This window comes from Budorcas taxicolor, chromosome 15 (assembly GCF_023091745.1).
Source record: "Budorcas taxicolor isolate Tak-1 chromosome 15, Takin1.1, whole genome shotgun sequence".
Taxonomy (NCBI): Eukaryota; Metazoa; Chordata; class Mammalia; order Artiodactyla; family Bovidae; genus Budorcas; species Budorcas taxicolor.
In genome coordinates, this window is record NC_068924.1 from 75,993,230 (window position 1) to 76,010,704 (window position 17,475).

General features: G+C 40.6%; 3 protein-coding genes across 3 annotated transcripts; 2 read left to right on the top strand and 1 right to left on the bottom strand.

Annotated features, from left to right (window-relative positions):
- Positions 1-1,607: 1,607 nt before the first annotated feature.
- LOC128061034 (olfactory receptor 140) lies at positions 1,608-2,516 on the top strand. The gene has a single exon (XM_052653394.1). It carries the CDS (start codon positions 1,608-1,610, stop codon positions 2,514-2,516), a length of 909 nt encoding a protein of 302 aa, XP_052509354.1.
- Positions 2,517-8,212: 5,696 nt separating this feature from the next.
- Positions 8,213-9,142, top strand: LOC128060907 (olfactory receptor 4C45-like). The gene has a single exon (XM_052653267.1). The coding sequence runs from the start codon at positions 8,213-8,215 to the stop codon at positions 9,140-9,142; it is 930 nt and encodes a 309-aa protein (XP_052509227.1).
- A 6,751-nt stretch (positions 9,143-15,893) lies between these two features.
- On the bottom strand, positions 15,894-16,841 carry LOC128060908 (olfactory receptor 4C3-like). The gene has a single exon (XM_052653268.1). The coding sequence runs from the start codon at positions 16,800-16,802 to the stop codon at positions 15,894-15,896; it is 909 nt and encodes a 302-aa protein (XP_052509228.1). The 5' UTR covers positions 16,803-16,841.
- Positions 16,842-17,475: the final 634 nt, after the last annotated feature.

The following is a 17,475-nucleotide window of genomic DNA, read 5'->3' on the forward strand; positions in this document are numbered from 1 at the left end:
CCATTTCCTTCTCCAATCAACCTTCTTGGATCCAGGTATTTTATAAGTTTCCTATATTTTTTTGATTTTAGATTTTTAGTCATTCAACAGATGTTCACTGAACACTGTCCCAGGTGTGGCAGTGAGGATTCCTAGCACAAAAAATTCCTGCTTTCAAGCTACTCCTAATGTAGGGTGGGAGAGTGCAGGACGACCAACACAGCATAGTGTGAAGAAGTCCAGGGTGGAGATGATGTAGGTGGACAGTGGAAGTTCTTATAATCTAGACTAAGGTGAGGGAAGAGATCATTTTCCTTGTGGAAATTTTGAAGGATGTTTAAGAGTCAGTCAGTAGAAATGGGAATGGGTATGTAGGATGGGGCAGTAGGTGGGGTGATCGAATGACACGTGGAAGGCAATGAGGTGTGAATGAGCATGACTCGGTCAGAAATTTAGGGTAGTCCACAGTAGTGAACAGGGAGGGGAGCTGAAGGATAACATGGATGGGTTTGCAGGGTCCAGGGACTTGTAATGAGACTAAAATGCTTAGATTTTATCTTGAATATAAAGAGGAGTCTTTCAAGAATTTTAAACTGGATAATGACATGATTGAATGAGTAAGTTTTATAAATTTCATTGTCCTTGAAGTGTGGACCACTGAGCAGGTGTCTGGGTGAGGAAAATGATGGAGATGCCGGCTATGATGTTATTGTAGCAACCATCAACTTACTTTGCTAATTAGTCTAAATCTGGTGCTGAGAACTGTGGTTGGGTATGGTGACAGTGAAGTGAAAGCATTTGTTACTCAGGTGTGTTTGACCCTTTGAGAGCCTGCCAGGCTGTTATGTCCATGGATTCTCTAGGCAAGAATACTGGAGTGGGGCAGCCATTCCCTTCTCCAGGGAATCTTCCCAACCCAGGGATCGAACCTGGGTCTCCCTCATTGCAGGCAGGTTCTTTACTGTCTGAGCCACCAGGGAAGCCCACAGTGTAGTAGGTACTCAAAAATGTTTATGGAATAAATAAGTGAATGAATAATGAATGGATGAATGAATGGATGAAGGTTAAGGAATAAGATTTGAAAAGTTGCAGTGATTCATTTTGGTATTATAAGATGGACTAGTGAAGGGAAAAGTCAAGGATGATTTCCATGGTTATAGTGGATGGTGGAGGAAGTATAGAAGATAACCAGGTGCATTGACCAGTACAATTGGGAGTTGGAAGTGTGGCTATGAAAAATATTTAGGAAAGTGATTTTCCCATAACTGGCCATTTTTAATGAACTGATATATGTATATATATATATATATATAATTTTTATTATAAAAGACTTCTTGAAGATATCAATCTAAAAAAATGAGAACTTATTCTTAATGGTTACAAAGCAAGAGATGCAATATTTTGCAGAGTTATTTTGTCTGTGATTTAGCTTTGTACTTTGGGAAAATTACTGATTTGAAGTGTAGAAAATAATATGTATGTTTCTGCTTTGGGGTTCAGGATTTGGTTTAATTGTATTGCACATTGCATTCCCCCATTTTTTATTTTTGAAATGTCTTATAAGAGGTAGTAACAATTTTTTCTTGGTAAACCTTTTCCACCCAAGTTCTCTTGGCAGCTCACGGTTCATGGATAGTCCAAGAAATGTCACGGAGTTTTTCATCCTGGGACTCTCCCAAAACCCCAAGGTGCAGAGGGTTTTGCTTGTGTTCTTCTTGATTGTCTACCTGGTCTCTGTTGGAGGCAACCTGCTTATCATGATCACCGTTATCTTCAGCCCCACCTTGGGCTCGCCTATGTACTTTTTCCTCTCATGTTTGTCTTTTATTGATACTTGCTATTCCTCATGTATGACTCCCAAACTTGTTGCTGACTCCTTGTATGTGGGGAGAGCCATCACTTTTGAGGGCTGCCTGGCTCAATTCTTTGTTGCCCATTTACTGGGAGGTGCTGAGATCATCCTGCTCACGGTGATGGCCTATGACCGCTACGTGGCCATCTGCAAGCCCCTGCACTACACGGCCCTCATGACCAGGCATCTCTGTGCCCTGCTGGTGGGGCTGGCTTGGCTGGGGGGCTTCTTGCATTCCATGCTTCAGCTCCTGCTGGTCCTGCAGTTGCCCTTCTGTGGGCCTAACGTGATCAATCACTTTGTCTGTGACTTGTACCCCTTGCTGGAGCTTGCCTGCACCGATACCTATGTTATCGGCCTGCTGGTGGTGGCCAACAGTGGCGTGATCTGCCTTTCGAACTTCCTCCTGCTGGCTGCCTCCTACCTGGTCATCCTGCGCTCCTTGAGGTCCCACAGTGCAGAGGGGAGGCGCAGAGCCCTCTCCACCTGCGGGGCCCACTTCACGGTTGTTGCCTTGTTTTTCGTGCCCTGTATATTTATTTACATGCGGCCGTCATCTACTTTGTCCATTGACAAAATCGTGGCTGTGTTTTACTGTATTTTGACACCCATGTTCAACCCCCTGATTTATACCCTGAGAAATGCAGAGGTGAAAAATGCCCTGAAAAACCTCTGGAAAAAATGAGCAATTGTGGGTGGAGGATACAGGAACCCAGGGAAAGAAATGACCAGTCACTCTCAGAGAAGAATTCTTACTGTCTTTGTGAAAGTTGAGAAATCATCAAAAAATTTCAGAATAAAGCAGATTTGAAAGTTTGAAATTATGCCTAGTATATCCATAGCCTGTGTTGTTGACCATGCAAGTGAGTATATGCCCCTTCATGTTTTTAATTCTTAAGTGAAAGTGAAGTCGCTCAGTCGTGTCCGACTCTTTGTGACCCCGTGGACTGTAGCCCACCATCCTCCGTCCATGGGATTCTCTAGGCAAGAATACTGGAGTGGGTTGCCATTTCCTTCTCCAGGGGAATCTTCCTGACCCAGAGATCGAACCCTGGTCTCCCGCATTGGAGGCAAACGCTTTAACCTCTGAGCCACCAGGGAAGCTCCCTAAGTTTGTCCTAAACCGCAGAGCATGGAAGCACCACATTTTTCTTCCCAACTTGTGTTTGAGATGGAGCCTTCCTCAGTCATGAGCAAAATCTCCTAACTGAAATGTTACTAACCTGGTCCTCCAACTCTGCACATCAGAGTACTTTCCCCTGCACCTGATTTATACTGACAGTGATATCAGAAAGAATCTATAGTGTGATGACACTTTGAGAAAACAGGGAATACAATTAAGATCGACTAAACTAAAGTCGTGGAAGTGTATAGAATAGGTTTATACACTAAAACCTAAGCATGATTTTATACTAACTAATGTGGTGTGAAATTCTGAAACAAATGTCTGGTGTGCACATGTGACCACACACTTGCAACCCGCCCCCTGCCCCACACACACCCCTACATGGTGTATGGTTTATCGAGCATTGATCTGGTATTAGCACACACTGCTCCACCGCTCAGACACTCAGTTGTGTCTGACACTTGCAACCCTATGGACTGGGGCCAGCCAAGCTCCTCTTTCATGGGAAAATCCAGGTGAGAATATTGGAGTGGGGTGCCATTTCCTCCTTCAGGGGATCTTCCCCACCCAGAGACTGAACCCGCGTCTCTTACATCTCCAGCATTGGCAGGCAGGTTCTTTACCACTGAGCCACTAGAGAGGTCCCACTTCTTATCATTCAGCTTAGTTCAATCGCTCAGTTGTGTCTAATTCTTTGTGACCCCATAGACTGCAGCATGTCAGGCTTCCCTGGGAGTTCCCGTACCAGCTCCCGGACTTTGCTCAATTTCATGTCCAAGTCGGCGATGCCATCCAACCATCTCATCACACTGATCATCAGATTCTCAGCAGGTTGAGATATTTAACTACTTTAAGGAGACTCATGTTTCCAGGAAAATAGTAGACTGCTGGTGGGTGGGACAGTTTTTATTTTATCAAAACTTAGATAAACACAGGCATTTCCTAAATATAAGGAGAATAAAGGGTAGGTAGGAATATTTTGCCAGATGAGATTCTAACTTACAAGGCCATTGCTTAAGACAGGGCATCACTTCTTCTTCCTTTCCTTAAGTGAATAGGCAGATAGTCATTTAATAGACTCTTTCACTGACAGTCACAAAACTCTTTTTTTTTTTTTTAATATTGATTCATCCTTTTAGACTATAGAAGGATGGGTAGCCTTTAACTAGAAGGGTTTCTCCAAGTTGAAGGAAAGCAAAACCCAGAAGTATATATAATGTGTAAAGCAAGGGGAAAGAATAATTTAACTTCTTACGCAGGATACTGTCTATAGCACAGGCAGAAGTCGGGGTAAACCAGCAAGTGGGGGTAAAGGAGAAGCTGGGCACGTCCCCAGCTACGGCCAAGTCAGTCTCCCCATTCTACTTCAGCTTACTTTCCATTAATTTGTGTCACTATTGGAAACAAAACAGAACATGTAGAAAACCTCATTGCATGGCAGAAGAAAGATTTAACTCAAAAAGTATGGACTATGCATACAGAGATTTCAGGAAATCCTATTCATGGGTTGCTCAAGGGCTATTGTATCTATGTGGAACCCTGCTGAAAATGGTCAGAGATGTACTCAGGTTGAACTAGAAAAATCAATGTCTGCCAAATGTTCTGATTCAGTAGAAACAAAATAAATTAAATTTAGGTAATTAAATTATTATTTTCATGTAATAACTTAGGTATCTAGTACCTAAAGGGCTTCCCTGGTGGCTCAGAGGGTACAGGGTCTGCCTGCAATGCAGGAGGCCCAGGTTCAATCCCTGGGTCGGGAAGGTCCCCTGGAGAAGGAAATGGCACCCCACTCCAGTACTCATGCCTGGAAAATCCCACGGACGGAGGAGCCTGGTAGGCTACAGTCCACGGGGTTGCAAAGAGTTGGACACGACTGAGTGATTTCACTTCCACTTTAACCTAGTGTTCACATGCTCAAAAATAGCTTAATTTTTAAATGGGCAAAGGACTTGAATATGTATTTCTACAAAGGAGACATACATTTGAATAACAAGTATATAAAAAGATGTTCAACAACATTAATCATCAGGGAAATGCAAATCCAAACCACAGTGAGATATCCCCTCACGGTTAGAACATCCATTATATAAAACAAAAGGGTTGGTAAGGATGTGGAGAAATGGGGACTTTTGTCTTACTGTCAATGGGAATATAAACTGGTACAGACCCTTTGGAAAACAGGAGGGGGTTTCCTCAAAAAATCAAAGTTAGAAGTACCGTATGTCCTATAATCCCACTTCTGGATATTTATTCAAAACAATTTAAATTAGGATCTCAAGGAAGTATTTGCACTATTAAGTTCATTTCAGCATTGTTCAATCCCTGGGCTGGGAAGATCCCCTGGAGAAAGGAAAAGTTGCCCACTCCAGTAATCTGGCCTGGAAAATTCCATGGACTGTATAGTCCATGGGGTCTCAAGGAATTGGACATGACTGAGTGACTTTCACTTTCACTTTTGGGCTTCCCTGATAGCTCAGTTGGTAAAGAATCCACCTGCAATGCAGGAGACCCCAGTTCAATTCCTTGGTTGGGAAGATCCACTGGAGAAGGGATAGGCTACCCACTCCAGTGTTCTTGGGCTTCCCTGGTGACTCAGCTGGTAAAGAATCCCCCTGCAACGTGGGAGACTTGAGTTCGATCCCTGGATTGGGAAGATCCCCTGGAGAAGGGAAAGGCTGCCCACTCTAATATTCTGACCTGGAGAATTCCATTTACTGTATAGTCCATGGGGTCTCAAAGAGTCAGACATGACTGAACAACTTTCACTTTTCACTATCAGCATTATTCACAACAGCCAGGATGTGGAAACAACCTAAATTTCCATCAGTAGATGAATGGATTTTCTAATGTGGTGTATACTTATGTGGAAAATCATTCAGACTTTAAAAAGAAGGAAATCCTGCCATTTGTAGCAACATGGATGAACTCTCAGGTCATTATTATAAGTAAAATAAGTCAGTGATAGAAGGACAAATACTGCGTAATTCAATTTATTTAATTGTATAGAATAATAAAACTCTTGGAGACAAAGAGAGTAAAATTATGGTTTCTAGGGGCTGGAGGAAGGCAGGAATGAGAAGCAATGATTTAACGGATGTGGAGTTTCAATCTGAAAAGATGAAAAACTTGTGAAGATGTTTACATGACAATGTATTAATAAATGTATTAAATGCCACTTAACTCTGCACTTAAAATGGTTAATTTCATGGTATGTGTATTGTAAGACAATAAAATAATCAAGGGGGAGGGACAGACTTTGAGTGAGGTTGGCAGCAAACAGGAGCAAAGTTGTTAACTGTGGTGGATGGAGCTGAGTGCATGGCTTCTGAACTTCAGGAATGCGTTCATTTGGTTTAAAGGTAAAGGCTGATAGCAAAGAAAGGTGATTCTGCGCAGGGTTCCAGCTGGCTCTTCATCGCTTCAGAAGCGGAGGGACAGAAGACAGTAGTGGAGCCTCCTTTCTGTAGTGTTTCTATTCTCTGCCTCTGGACATCTTTATTCATGAGAGACTAGCTGGGTGTGATTTTCTCAGTGGCTACTCTGTGAAAGCCTAGGATTTACCGTAAGTTCCCATGACTCTCTCTCTGAGTAGAGAGAATGCCATGAGAATACCGCAGAAACCATGAGAATCTGTCACCTAGGTACTCATCCCAGAGGAAGTTTATATGTTTATGACTTTTAAATTACTCAGGTTTGGAAACTGGGAATCCTGTCATCTAAGTCTCCTCAGTGAGTCACTCATAAAAACGTCACAATGTCCAGGATAAGCTGGCGCATAACTTTGAAGACTGCATTTCCATTCTCGGAGCAACCATACCCTTTTGAACATTCATATTTTCAGAGAGAAATTTATTCTCTGAACTCTGACCTATGCCTGAAATCACCCCATATATCCTCTGCCAGGATCGCCAATGCCAAAACGAGGAACAAAGCCCTGTCACCAAACTTTGCACTTACCTTACCAAGTCTCAGCCTTAACTGTAGCCAGAGGCATGTGTTTAACCACAATTCAACTGCATTTCTGGCCTCTAATTATTGTTTGTGGGAGCCAGATAGGGGCAAAGGAAAGTCCTTGGCTGATACATCAGCAAAGATTCCAACAGGGCCAATTACTAATCCTCTGAGGACTTGACAGATCAATGTACCAAACCCTGCACTTTGTGAAAATCTAGTTAAGCACTTCTCTAGAGTCAGTGAAGAAAGAATTGCAAAGGAGGACCTTGAAATAAATAACCACACAGCCATCAGTCAACAAGCTGAAATCTGTTCAGGACTCACTGCTCCCAAGGACTCTTTGGCAGAATTGATTTGAGAAAACCATGTCCAATCAAATGGATTTGACTTACTTATACATTCTATAATGCCATATACTAGTTTTTCCTGATTTGAAGAATTGTTTATAATGCATGTTTGAAGATGCATTTATAACCTCACAAGAAGCCAAGAAAGTGAGTCGAGTCAAAATTAAATCGTACAGCTACCACTTTCTTAACTAACAGTTCATTTTCTGAGTAAATCCTGAAAATGAGAGAGCTGTCTAGAGACAAAGAACTCCAGTGTTCCTCTTGATAGTTTACACAGCCTATTTGCAGCTGTGGGGCAGATGCCTGGTGGGAAGAAAACAATGACTGTGGTTAATTTAAAAACTGAGGAATCTCCAGGTAACTAATCCAGGTTAGTGAAAACTAATTCTTTTTTCCTGCCATTTAAGAAAGGTTAACTTAATTTAGCCAATTTTGTTTCACTGAAATAATTTTTGTAGTTAGATTATGTGAATTGAAGGTTAAAGTTTCTAAGAATGAATTTGGATGTAATGATGAGAAAATATCACTAAGAAATACTATAATGTTCCCAAAAGCCTTCCCTGGTGCTCAGTGGTAGATGGATGTGCCTGCCAATGCAGGAGACGTGGGCTTGATCCCAGGGCTGGGAAGATCCCTTGTAGAAGGAAGTGGCGCTTGTAGAAGGAAAACCTACTCCAGTATTCTGGCCTGGGAAAGCCCATGGTCAAAGGAGCCTGGTGGGCTACAGTTAATGGGGTCACAAAACAAATAGACATGACTTAGTGAGCAAACAACAGCAATGTTCCCAAAAAGATGCTGCTGGAAACTACAAAGTCACTTTAGAAAACTATGGTTAGTATTTCTGTATCACCGAATAGGTTGATTCTGTACATGTGAATTATTTTATATTGAATTTGAGACCATCATTCAGAAAAATTGTGATCTTTCCAGATGGACCAAGATGAATTGATGGAAAGGATGAGCAATGTAACAGAATTCATCCTACTGGGTCTGACCCAGGATCCAGGACTGCAGACACTCTTATTTGCTGTGCTTTTAATCATCTACTTGCTCACACTGGCGGGTAACCTGCTTATCTCCATCACCGTCTTCACCAGCCCAGCCCTCGGTTCTCCCATGTACTTTTTCCTGTCCTATTTGTCCATGATAGATGGTTTCTACTCTTCCTCCATAGCACCCAAGTTGCTCTTTGACTTGGTCTCTGGAAAGAACACCATCTCCTTCAGTGGCTGCATGACTCAGGTCTTTGGTGAACATTTCTTTGCAGGAGCCGAGATTGTCTTGTTGGTTGTCATGGCCTATGACCGCTATGTGGCCATCTGTAAGCCCCTGCACTACATGACTGTCATGAGCCGACCTGTGTGTGCGCTCCTGGTTGGAACGGCTGGGGCTTTAGGCTTTCTCCATGGAGGGATCCAGATTGTGTTCATGGTTCAGTTACCATTCTGTGGCCCCAACGTCATCGACCATTTTATGTGTGATTTAATACCTCTCCTGGAGCTGGCCTGCTCAGACACGCACACTCTGGGGCCCCTGATTTCTGCCAACAGTGGGTCCCTGTGTTTGCTAACTTTCTTGATGCTGGTTGCTTCCTATGTTGTCATCCTGCACTCCCTGAGGACTCAGAGCTCTGAAGGGCGTCGCAAAGCCCTGTCCACCTGTGCCTCTCATGTCACGGTTGTCATCTTGTTCTTTGTGCCTTGTTCGTTTCTCTACCTAAGACCCACGGCCTCCTTCCCCACTGACAAAGCTGTGGCTGTGTTTTGTACCATAGTAACTCCTTTGCTGAATCCTTTAATCTACACCCTGAGAAATGCAGAAGTGAAAAATGTCATGAAGAAACTCTGGGAACAAATAATGAAAACTGATGATGAATAAACCTTGTGTGGAGTATTCAGGTTAAAAAAAACAGTAGTGATATTTTATAGAAATTTATTTCCTGTATTAGTCTGGATCAGTTTTTTTTCAGGGGCTCACATATTGTAAGCCAGGGTTGCTATCCATTAAGGCATAGTCGACACAGTGCCTACAGCCCACAAGTTTTTTTTAAATTTAAATTTATTTATTTTAATTGGAGGCTAATTACTTTATAATATTGTATTGGTTCTGTCACACATCAACATGAATCCACAGTAGTTTTAAGAGCCCCTGAAATGATTTAATTTTAAAACAGCAAGAAAAAATTAATATAATTTAAATTCAACTTGGATTATAGTCATCTATATAAGAATGCAGTCAGAAAATATGATTTTTAATATTTTATGGAGGAAATGGTCCATGAGGATGAAAGTACCAAGGGCTCAGAAAAGTCATAATGTTGCCCTGATTGTGGGTATGAAACAGATCAACAGCAACATTCTTGAACACTCATTATACCAAGAACTATGGCTAAAGTGAAGCTTTATTTTAAAAGAGAGAAAGCGACTATACATGAGAAAAATGTAGAACAGTAAAGAAAGTCTTCTAAAAGTACATTTATCAAAGTATACTTTGTCTGATCACCCTAGGTTTGAGAGGTTTATAAATGTTCTCCCACTGCAATAATTAAAAAAACCAACTTTTTACTTATCACATTCCCAAGAAGAGAGGATTTGCAGACAAAAGTAGTTTTTAAAAATTGCGTTTCCTTCATTTCCTGTAGTATACCATAGTTCACAAAAAGAATTGGAAATAGAATATTGGAGAGCATAAAAGAAACATCATTTATAAAGTCCGTAGAGTTAAGGCAGAAAATACCTGTACATTAAAGTAGTTTTAGGCTCCAACAAAGGAAAAGAAGACTCTGAAAATGAAGCAACTCATGGGAAATTACCAGTGATTTAAAAACAAGTATATGTCATAGATGTTTTCGCTGGTGATGGGGTAATAAAGATTCTGTCTACCAAGCCAGAAACGTTGATTCAGTTCTTGGTTTAGAAAGATCCCTTGGAGAAGGAAAGGCAACCCACTGCAGTACTCCTGTCTGGGAAATCCTATGGACAGAGGAGCCTGGTGGGCTACAGTCCATGGCGTCACAAAGAGTGGGACATGACTAAGTGACCAAGCACAAGAATGTGTGCCCCAGAGCTTGGCAGCAATCACACAGTCAGTTGTTTTGAAATCCCAGCTAAGAGCTTTGGCTTAAAACGTCTTGATTTCTCATCTTGTCTACAGTGTGAATCAGCTTTGTCAGCATCAGCAAGTTGCTTCACCTCTCTGCTTTTTCTCTTTTTGTTTTTGTTGTTGTTTTTTCATTTGTAAAAGGGAACTAACATTATGCGCTTGCTTAAGTTGTGAGGATTAAATGACTAAATTGGGAAAATGAGTCTGCTGAAAATCTAAAATTGCTCAGACATTGTCGTAGCCTTCAGAGATGCCACCAGAGCCTAAGGGATGCTGGTGATAGTGGTTCCTGACAAAGGAGTCCAGAAAGCACTACTGTTATTCACTAACCATGACCACAGGGAGACCAAATGTTCATTCCAGTCGCACTTCACTGCAAAATGTGTCATGTCAGCCAGTGAGCAGATCTCTGAATACTGAGAGCTAGTCCTTCACCAACTTCCTCTTTTGAGATTAAAATGCCCTTAAATATCTCTACAGTGACAAGTGGGAGAGCTGGTGGAATCAGTGTTGAGATACTTGAGTAGCTATTTCAGAAGCTCTCACTGATGGTGGATCCTGTCCTGATCCCGTCCTCTGGAATAAAGAGGAAAGGGACAGCTCAGTTCCAGAGACCAAAAGGCTGATCTCCGTACAGAGCTTGCGATTTCTGAGGGAGAGTTCAGAAACTTGTTTTCATGAGATTTCTCAACCAAGGATTTGAATATCAGGCAATGCTGGCTTTGCATTTCACATGTTCTTTGGACTTTATTATCAGGTTAGATCTCACTGTATATATAAAGGCTTTAAAAAATAGATATTTTATTTTGCCATAACCTCCTATGAGTGATAATTTTGTAAATATAAGTAAGCAACTCTGTGTTAAAAAAAAAATCACATATATCTTTTAAACATCTAGTCATAGTCCCCAAGAAAGCTGGAATGAAACAGGATGATGTAAAAACAAAGATAATAGTGATTATAATGATAGCTGTTTACTGAGCCCTTTCTGTGAATAAAGTCTTCATCTGAGCACTCATTCGTTTTATGTTTTGGAGGAAGCAGATTTGTGATCTTAATTTATGTCTTTCTTTAATTTGTCTCAAACTGTGGAACTTATCTCTGTCTTAAATATTTCTTCACCTGAACATAATGGTGAACCTATGTTAAGGGTGGTGTGAAGGTAAATAAATCAATGCTAGTGTTAAAAATTATGACAGCTTTTCTTACTTATGTTTTCACCCTGTGCAAAGTGGTTTATGTTTGTTTTATTTAATTTTCACTACAGCTCAATAATTGCAGTCATATTAATATTCCCATTTCATATGTTAGGAAATGAAGTGTCAGAGAGGTTAATTACATTGCTAGAGATCAGTTATCTAAAGTTTGGCTGAATGAGAATTATATCTAAGCCTATGTGACCCACAGCCTTAGTGCTTTACCAAAACCATTTTGCACCCCCCTAACATAAACAGCCAATAAACTAAATTTCTCATGTTTCCCTTGAATCTTTAGAATTCTCTTCTTGAAACCTTTTGGCCTTCATGTGATAACCAACTGGAAAGTGGACTTTCTTTCACAGACCTGAAATGCACGAGTCTGAGAAGAACCAGCGAGTGACTGGGTGGTGATTCCAGAAATTTTTGATTCCCATGTAATAGGAAATTCCTTTGACATTATTTGCTTCTCCATCTGCACTACATACATAACAATTGTTATGTATAAACTACTCCCACTTGTAGTACTTTCCTTTGTTAATTTTTTAAATTAGCAAATATATTTGATATGAATATGTATTCATTCTGCTGTTGTCCATTAAAAATACATATATATAAATAAATAAAATAATACTCTGCTTGAGGTAGGGGAGTTCAAGAGAGATGGTAAACTTTTTATTAAGTCCTGAGCAATAGCCATGTAACCATGACCAGTGGAATAATAATGCCAGATACAGTTTTTTTTTCTTTTTATTTGACAATTCATTAGACTCCTATCACCTGTCAGATACAATGCTCTTCAGACTCAATCTCCTTTCATAAGATCATAAGGATGAGATTGCCCTGCTTTTTAAATTTTTTAATTACATTTTTTTAAAACTAAAAATTAAATTGAATTAAAAAAATTAAAAAATATTTATTTTGGCAAAAGAAGAGAGTGAAAAACTTGGCTTAAGACTCAACATTTAGAAAACTAAGATCATTGCATATGGTCCCATCACTTCATGGCAAATAGATGGGAAACAATGGAAACAGTGACAGACTTTATTTTTGGGGGCTCAAAATTCATTGCAGATGGTGACTGCAGGCATGAAATTAAAAGATGCTTACTCCTTGGAAGAAAGCTATGACCAACCTAGACAACGTATAGATGGCAAAGATGACCCTGTATACAAGACAGCAAAAGAGACACAGATGTGTAGAGTGGACTTTTGGACTCTGAGGGAGAGGGAGAGGGTGGGATGATTTGGGAGAATGGCATTGTAACATGTATACTATCATGTAAGAAACGAATTGCCAGTCTATGTCCGATGCAGGATACAGGATGCTTAGGGCTGGTGCACGGGGATGACCCAGAGAGATGTTATGGGGAGGGAGGTGGGAGGGGGGTTCATGTTTGGGAACACATGTATACCCGTGGTGGATTCATGTCAATGTATGGCAAAACCAATACAGTATTGTAAAGTAAAATAAAGTAAAAATAAAAATTTAAAATAAAAAAAATAAAAGCAAAGACATTACTTTGCCAACAAAGGTCCATCTGGTCAAAGCTATGGTTTTTCCAGTGGTCATGTATGGATGTGAGAGTTGGACTATAAAGAAAGCTGAGTGCAGAAGAATTGATGCTTTTGAATTGTGGTGTTGGAGAAGACTCTTGAGAGTCCCTTGGACTGCAAGGAGAGCCAACCAGTCCATCCTAAAGGAGATCAGTCTTGGGTGTTCTTTGGAAGGACTGATGTTGAATTGGCCACCTCAGGCGAAGAACTGACTCATTGGTAAAGACCGTGATGCTGGGAAAGATTGAAGGCAGGAGGAGAAGAAGACGACAGAGGATGAGATGGTTGGATGGCATCACCAACTTTATGAACACGAGTTTGGGTGAACTCCGGGGGTTGGTGATGGACAAGGAGGCCTGGCGTGCTGTGAAGAGTTGCACACGACTGAGTGACTGAACCGAACGGAACTGGGTCTTGCTTCAGGCACGTGGGCTTCCCTAGTCCTGGCCTGTGGGCACGAGAGCCCTACGGCTCAGTGGCTGTGGCTTTTGGGCTTCAGGTATCTTAGTTCCCTGACCAGGGATTGAATCTGGGCCCCCTGCAATAGGATCGGGGAGTCTTAGCCACTGGACCCTCAGGGAAGTCCCTAAACTGCCCATTGTTGGATGTGCAAACTGAGGATCAGAAATGTTTGTTGCCTAACATGGCTTGTAAACTAAACAAAGAAACAATTTAGTCCCAGAGAGTAACTTTTAGAATGGTGGAAGCTTAACCAAGTTTGTAGAAATAGCTGAAGGAATAAGTAGAACAGAATAAAAAGATGCTGATGATTAAAAGGATATTTACCAAATTGTTGATGGTGATTACCTCTAGGTAGTGGGCTTGTAAGTGGATTTACACTCCCCCTGTCTCTCTCTCTCTTGCACACACACACACACAGATATGTGTGTGTTGCCAGTCTTATTTTCTAAACTCTAAAAGAGATATGTGTTTAGGAGGAAAAATATTTTACATAGTCTTGGAGATAACACTTCCTTTGTAGACAAGATCAGCAATAATTTATAAATCATCTAGAAAACTTCTGGTGGTATTTACTGATGTGTTTATTCCAACAGGTTGAAATTTTTCAAAAATGAGCAGTATTCATAAGATGGTTGAGCCACTGTTAGTCACGACTTGAACAAAAAAAACAAGAGGGCACTATATCAGTCCTTTTGGCTATTTGCTATTTTAATTGTAATAAAAATAAAAGTGCTTTTTGAATTTCAAAAGTATTCTTTTCTAGAAAGCTTCCTGAGATTTAACTGTGGGAAGCTGGCTTGGCTACTTTTTAGTAACCCTCCCAATGATTTCATATTTTGTAGTTAATTGGAAAATTAGCTCAGTTATATGTTTATAATCTAACAGCAAAAATGAATTGGTAAAGGCTCAAGGTCTGCTATACTTAGCTATTATTAACTACATCATCAAAATGTGGTAAAGTCAAGAAAGAATATTTTGCCTAAGAATTCGGCAACTGTTGTTTTTGTTATGCATAGAAGTTCAGGGTAAAGCAATAACTATTTCCTAATTATCTCTTGAACTTAATGGTTGTTGGAGACTGATTTTGAATACCTGTAGAAGGAAATTATTTTCCCATACTAATTTCTAGTTTTTTTGCTTTTTCTTTTTTAGTGTAAAAAATGGATATTTGTGGCACAGTGAATTACAAATTATTTGTTAAACAAGGTATAAGCTTGTTGTAAATTATAGGCATCCACACTTCTAAAGGATGCATCTTGGGATGGATGCGGTCAGAGTTTCAGTCCTCTCATTCCAGGAAAGGAATGAAATGAACGTGGATGCATGTTTTAAACTCCAAAACACTAGGCTCCCTCAGAGTTTGAAACAGAGTCAGTAAATATATAAGGAAATATCACTTTCCGTCATTGGCCGAAAAATAAGCCATTCTGTTCTAAATGAAGTATGCGTTTCAAACTTTAAATAGATATAGAAAAGTGAAAGAAAGCAGCCTCTTTATGGAAGGTTACAGAAGGTTGAAGTAGAAATAGCAGCTAAATTTAGGGGGCCATATGTGCCGTAAATTGGATTAAAAACTTTACATAGATTGTTTAATTTAATTCTTATGATAATGTTGTGGACGTGTTTATTTTATGTCTATTTTCAAGACAAGCACCAGAGGCTTATAAAGGTTTTGTCACTTGCTCTAGTTTGTGCCATGAAGAAGTTTGGGAAATGAGACTCACACCCAGGTTGATCTGTCTGCAGAACTGAGATCGTACCCTCTGCTGTGTTGTAGTAGCTGTGCTGCTGGTGCTATAAACAGTGTTGAGAAGGAAGAGAAGCCAGACTTGTATGCACACAGACTACTACATATGGCTATGAGTGAAGTTATTTGCTCTAAGGGTTTTGCCTCTCATTTCTATAACTCAACTGATTATCATACAGGCTCCAGTGATGTCAGCATAGGTTGCCATTTAAAGATCAATAAGACGGATAAAAATAACTGATTCTGAGTTTTGTTTCAGGCAGTTCAAAGCTAGATAATTTTAATGAATCAATTAACCACATCAGTAGATATGGTTTCTTCATTTCTAAAACAGTTATAATAATCATTCATGCCATATGCATTTTATATAATTGTTTTATTATCAAATTAGGTAATTCATATGAAAGTAAATCAATAAAGTCTAAGTAAATCAATAATGTCTGTGAAGATGAAAGAATGGATAAGATGGATTAAGATGTAATAAGTAACAGGTTTTGGTTTGTTCCTCTTTCTAAAATAAAGCCAGTTATTTCCTACTTTCCAACTTATTAGCTACCTTTAAGATCTTACTGAGTGAAGAACTTTGTCAAGGCATTCTTTACCTCTTCATTTCTCAGAGTGTAAATGAGTGGATTTAACATAGGAGTCAGGACACCATAAAATTCTGCCATGTTTTTGTCTATAGATAAAGTAGATGACGGCCGCATGTAAGTAAACATACAGGGCACGAAGAACAAGGCAACAACCGTGAAGTGGGCCCCGCAGGTGGAGAGGGCTCTGCGCCTCCCCTCTGCACTGTGGGACCTCAAGGAGCGCAGGATGACCAGGTAGGAGGCAGCCAGCAGGAGGAAGTTCAAAAGGCAGATCACGCCACTGTTGGCCACCACCAGCAGGCCGATAACATAGGTATCGGTGCAGGCAAGCTCCAGCAAGGGGTACAAGTCACAGACAAAGTGATTGATCACGTTAGGCCCACAGAAGGGCAACTGCAGGACCAGCAGGAGCTGAAGCATGGAATGCAGGAAGCCCCCCAGCCAAGCCAGCCCCACCAGCAGGGCACAGAGATGCCTGGTCATGAGGGCCGTGTAGTGCAGGGGCTTGCAGATGGCCACATAGCGGTCATAGGCCATCACCGTGAGCAGGATGATCTCAGCACCTCCAAAAAAATGAGCTCCAAAGAGCTGAGCCATGCAACCCTCATAGGATATGGCCGTCCCCTCATACAAGGAGTCAGCTATGAGTCTAGGGGCCATAGAGGAAGAATAACAGGTATCAATAAAGGACAAGTTGGCCAGGAAAAAATACATAGGGGAAACCAGTGTGGGACTATAGGTGATGGTGATCACGATGAGAATATTGCCACAAACTGTGATCCCATATATGGTCAAAAAGGCCACAAAGAGAGCTCTTTGTACTTCTGGGTTCTGTGAGAGTCCCAGCATGAAAAATTCTGTGATATTGTGTGGTATTTCCATAGAGTCCAAGGACACTGAGGATGCAAGTACAGCATTGCCTATAAAGTCAAGAGAGAAACAAAATGTTAAGAGATTTCCTTTAGCCAAATCCATTTCTCTTCATCGCTCTTAACCTGTTCTGTTCCAAAATTTGTGTACCAATTCATCCATGTAAGCATGTCTGTTCACTTTAGCATCACTGGGTAATAGGTATCTAAGTCATTATATGAAAATAATTATTTAATTATCTAGAATTTATTTTGTTAAATGGAACATTTGGTGGACATCGATTTTCTAATTTGACCAGAAAACATCTCTGACAGTTTTCAGCAGGGTTCCACATGGATACAATGGCTCTCAAGAAACCCACGAATACTTAGGATCTTCTGAAATCTCTGCATGCATAATTCATACCCTTTGAATTAACTCTTTCTTCTTCCTTGCAATGAGGTTTGCTACATTTTCTGTTGCGCTTCCAATAGTAACAGAAATTGATGCAAAGCAAACTGAAGTAGGGTAGGGAGACATTGACTTGGTTGCAGCTGGAGACGCCCAAGTTCTCTGTTTCTCTCCTTGTTCATTTGCTCCCACTTCTGCTTGTGCTGCGGGCAGTATCAAGTATAAGAAGTTAAATTACTCTTCCCCTTGCTTTACACATTATATGTATGTCTGGGCTTTACTTTCTCTGGACCTG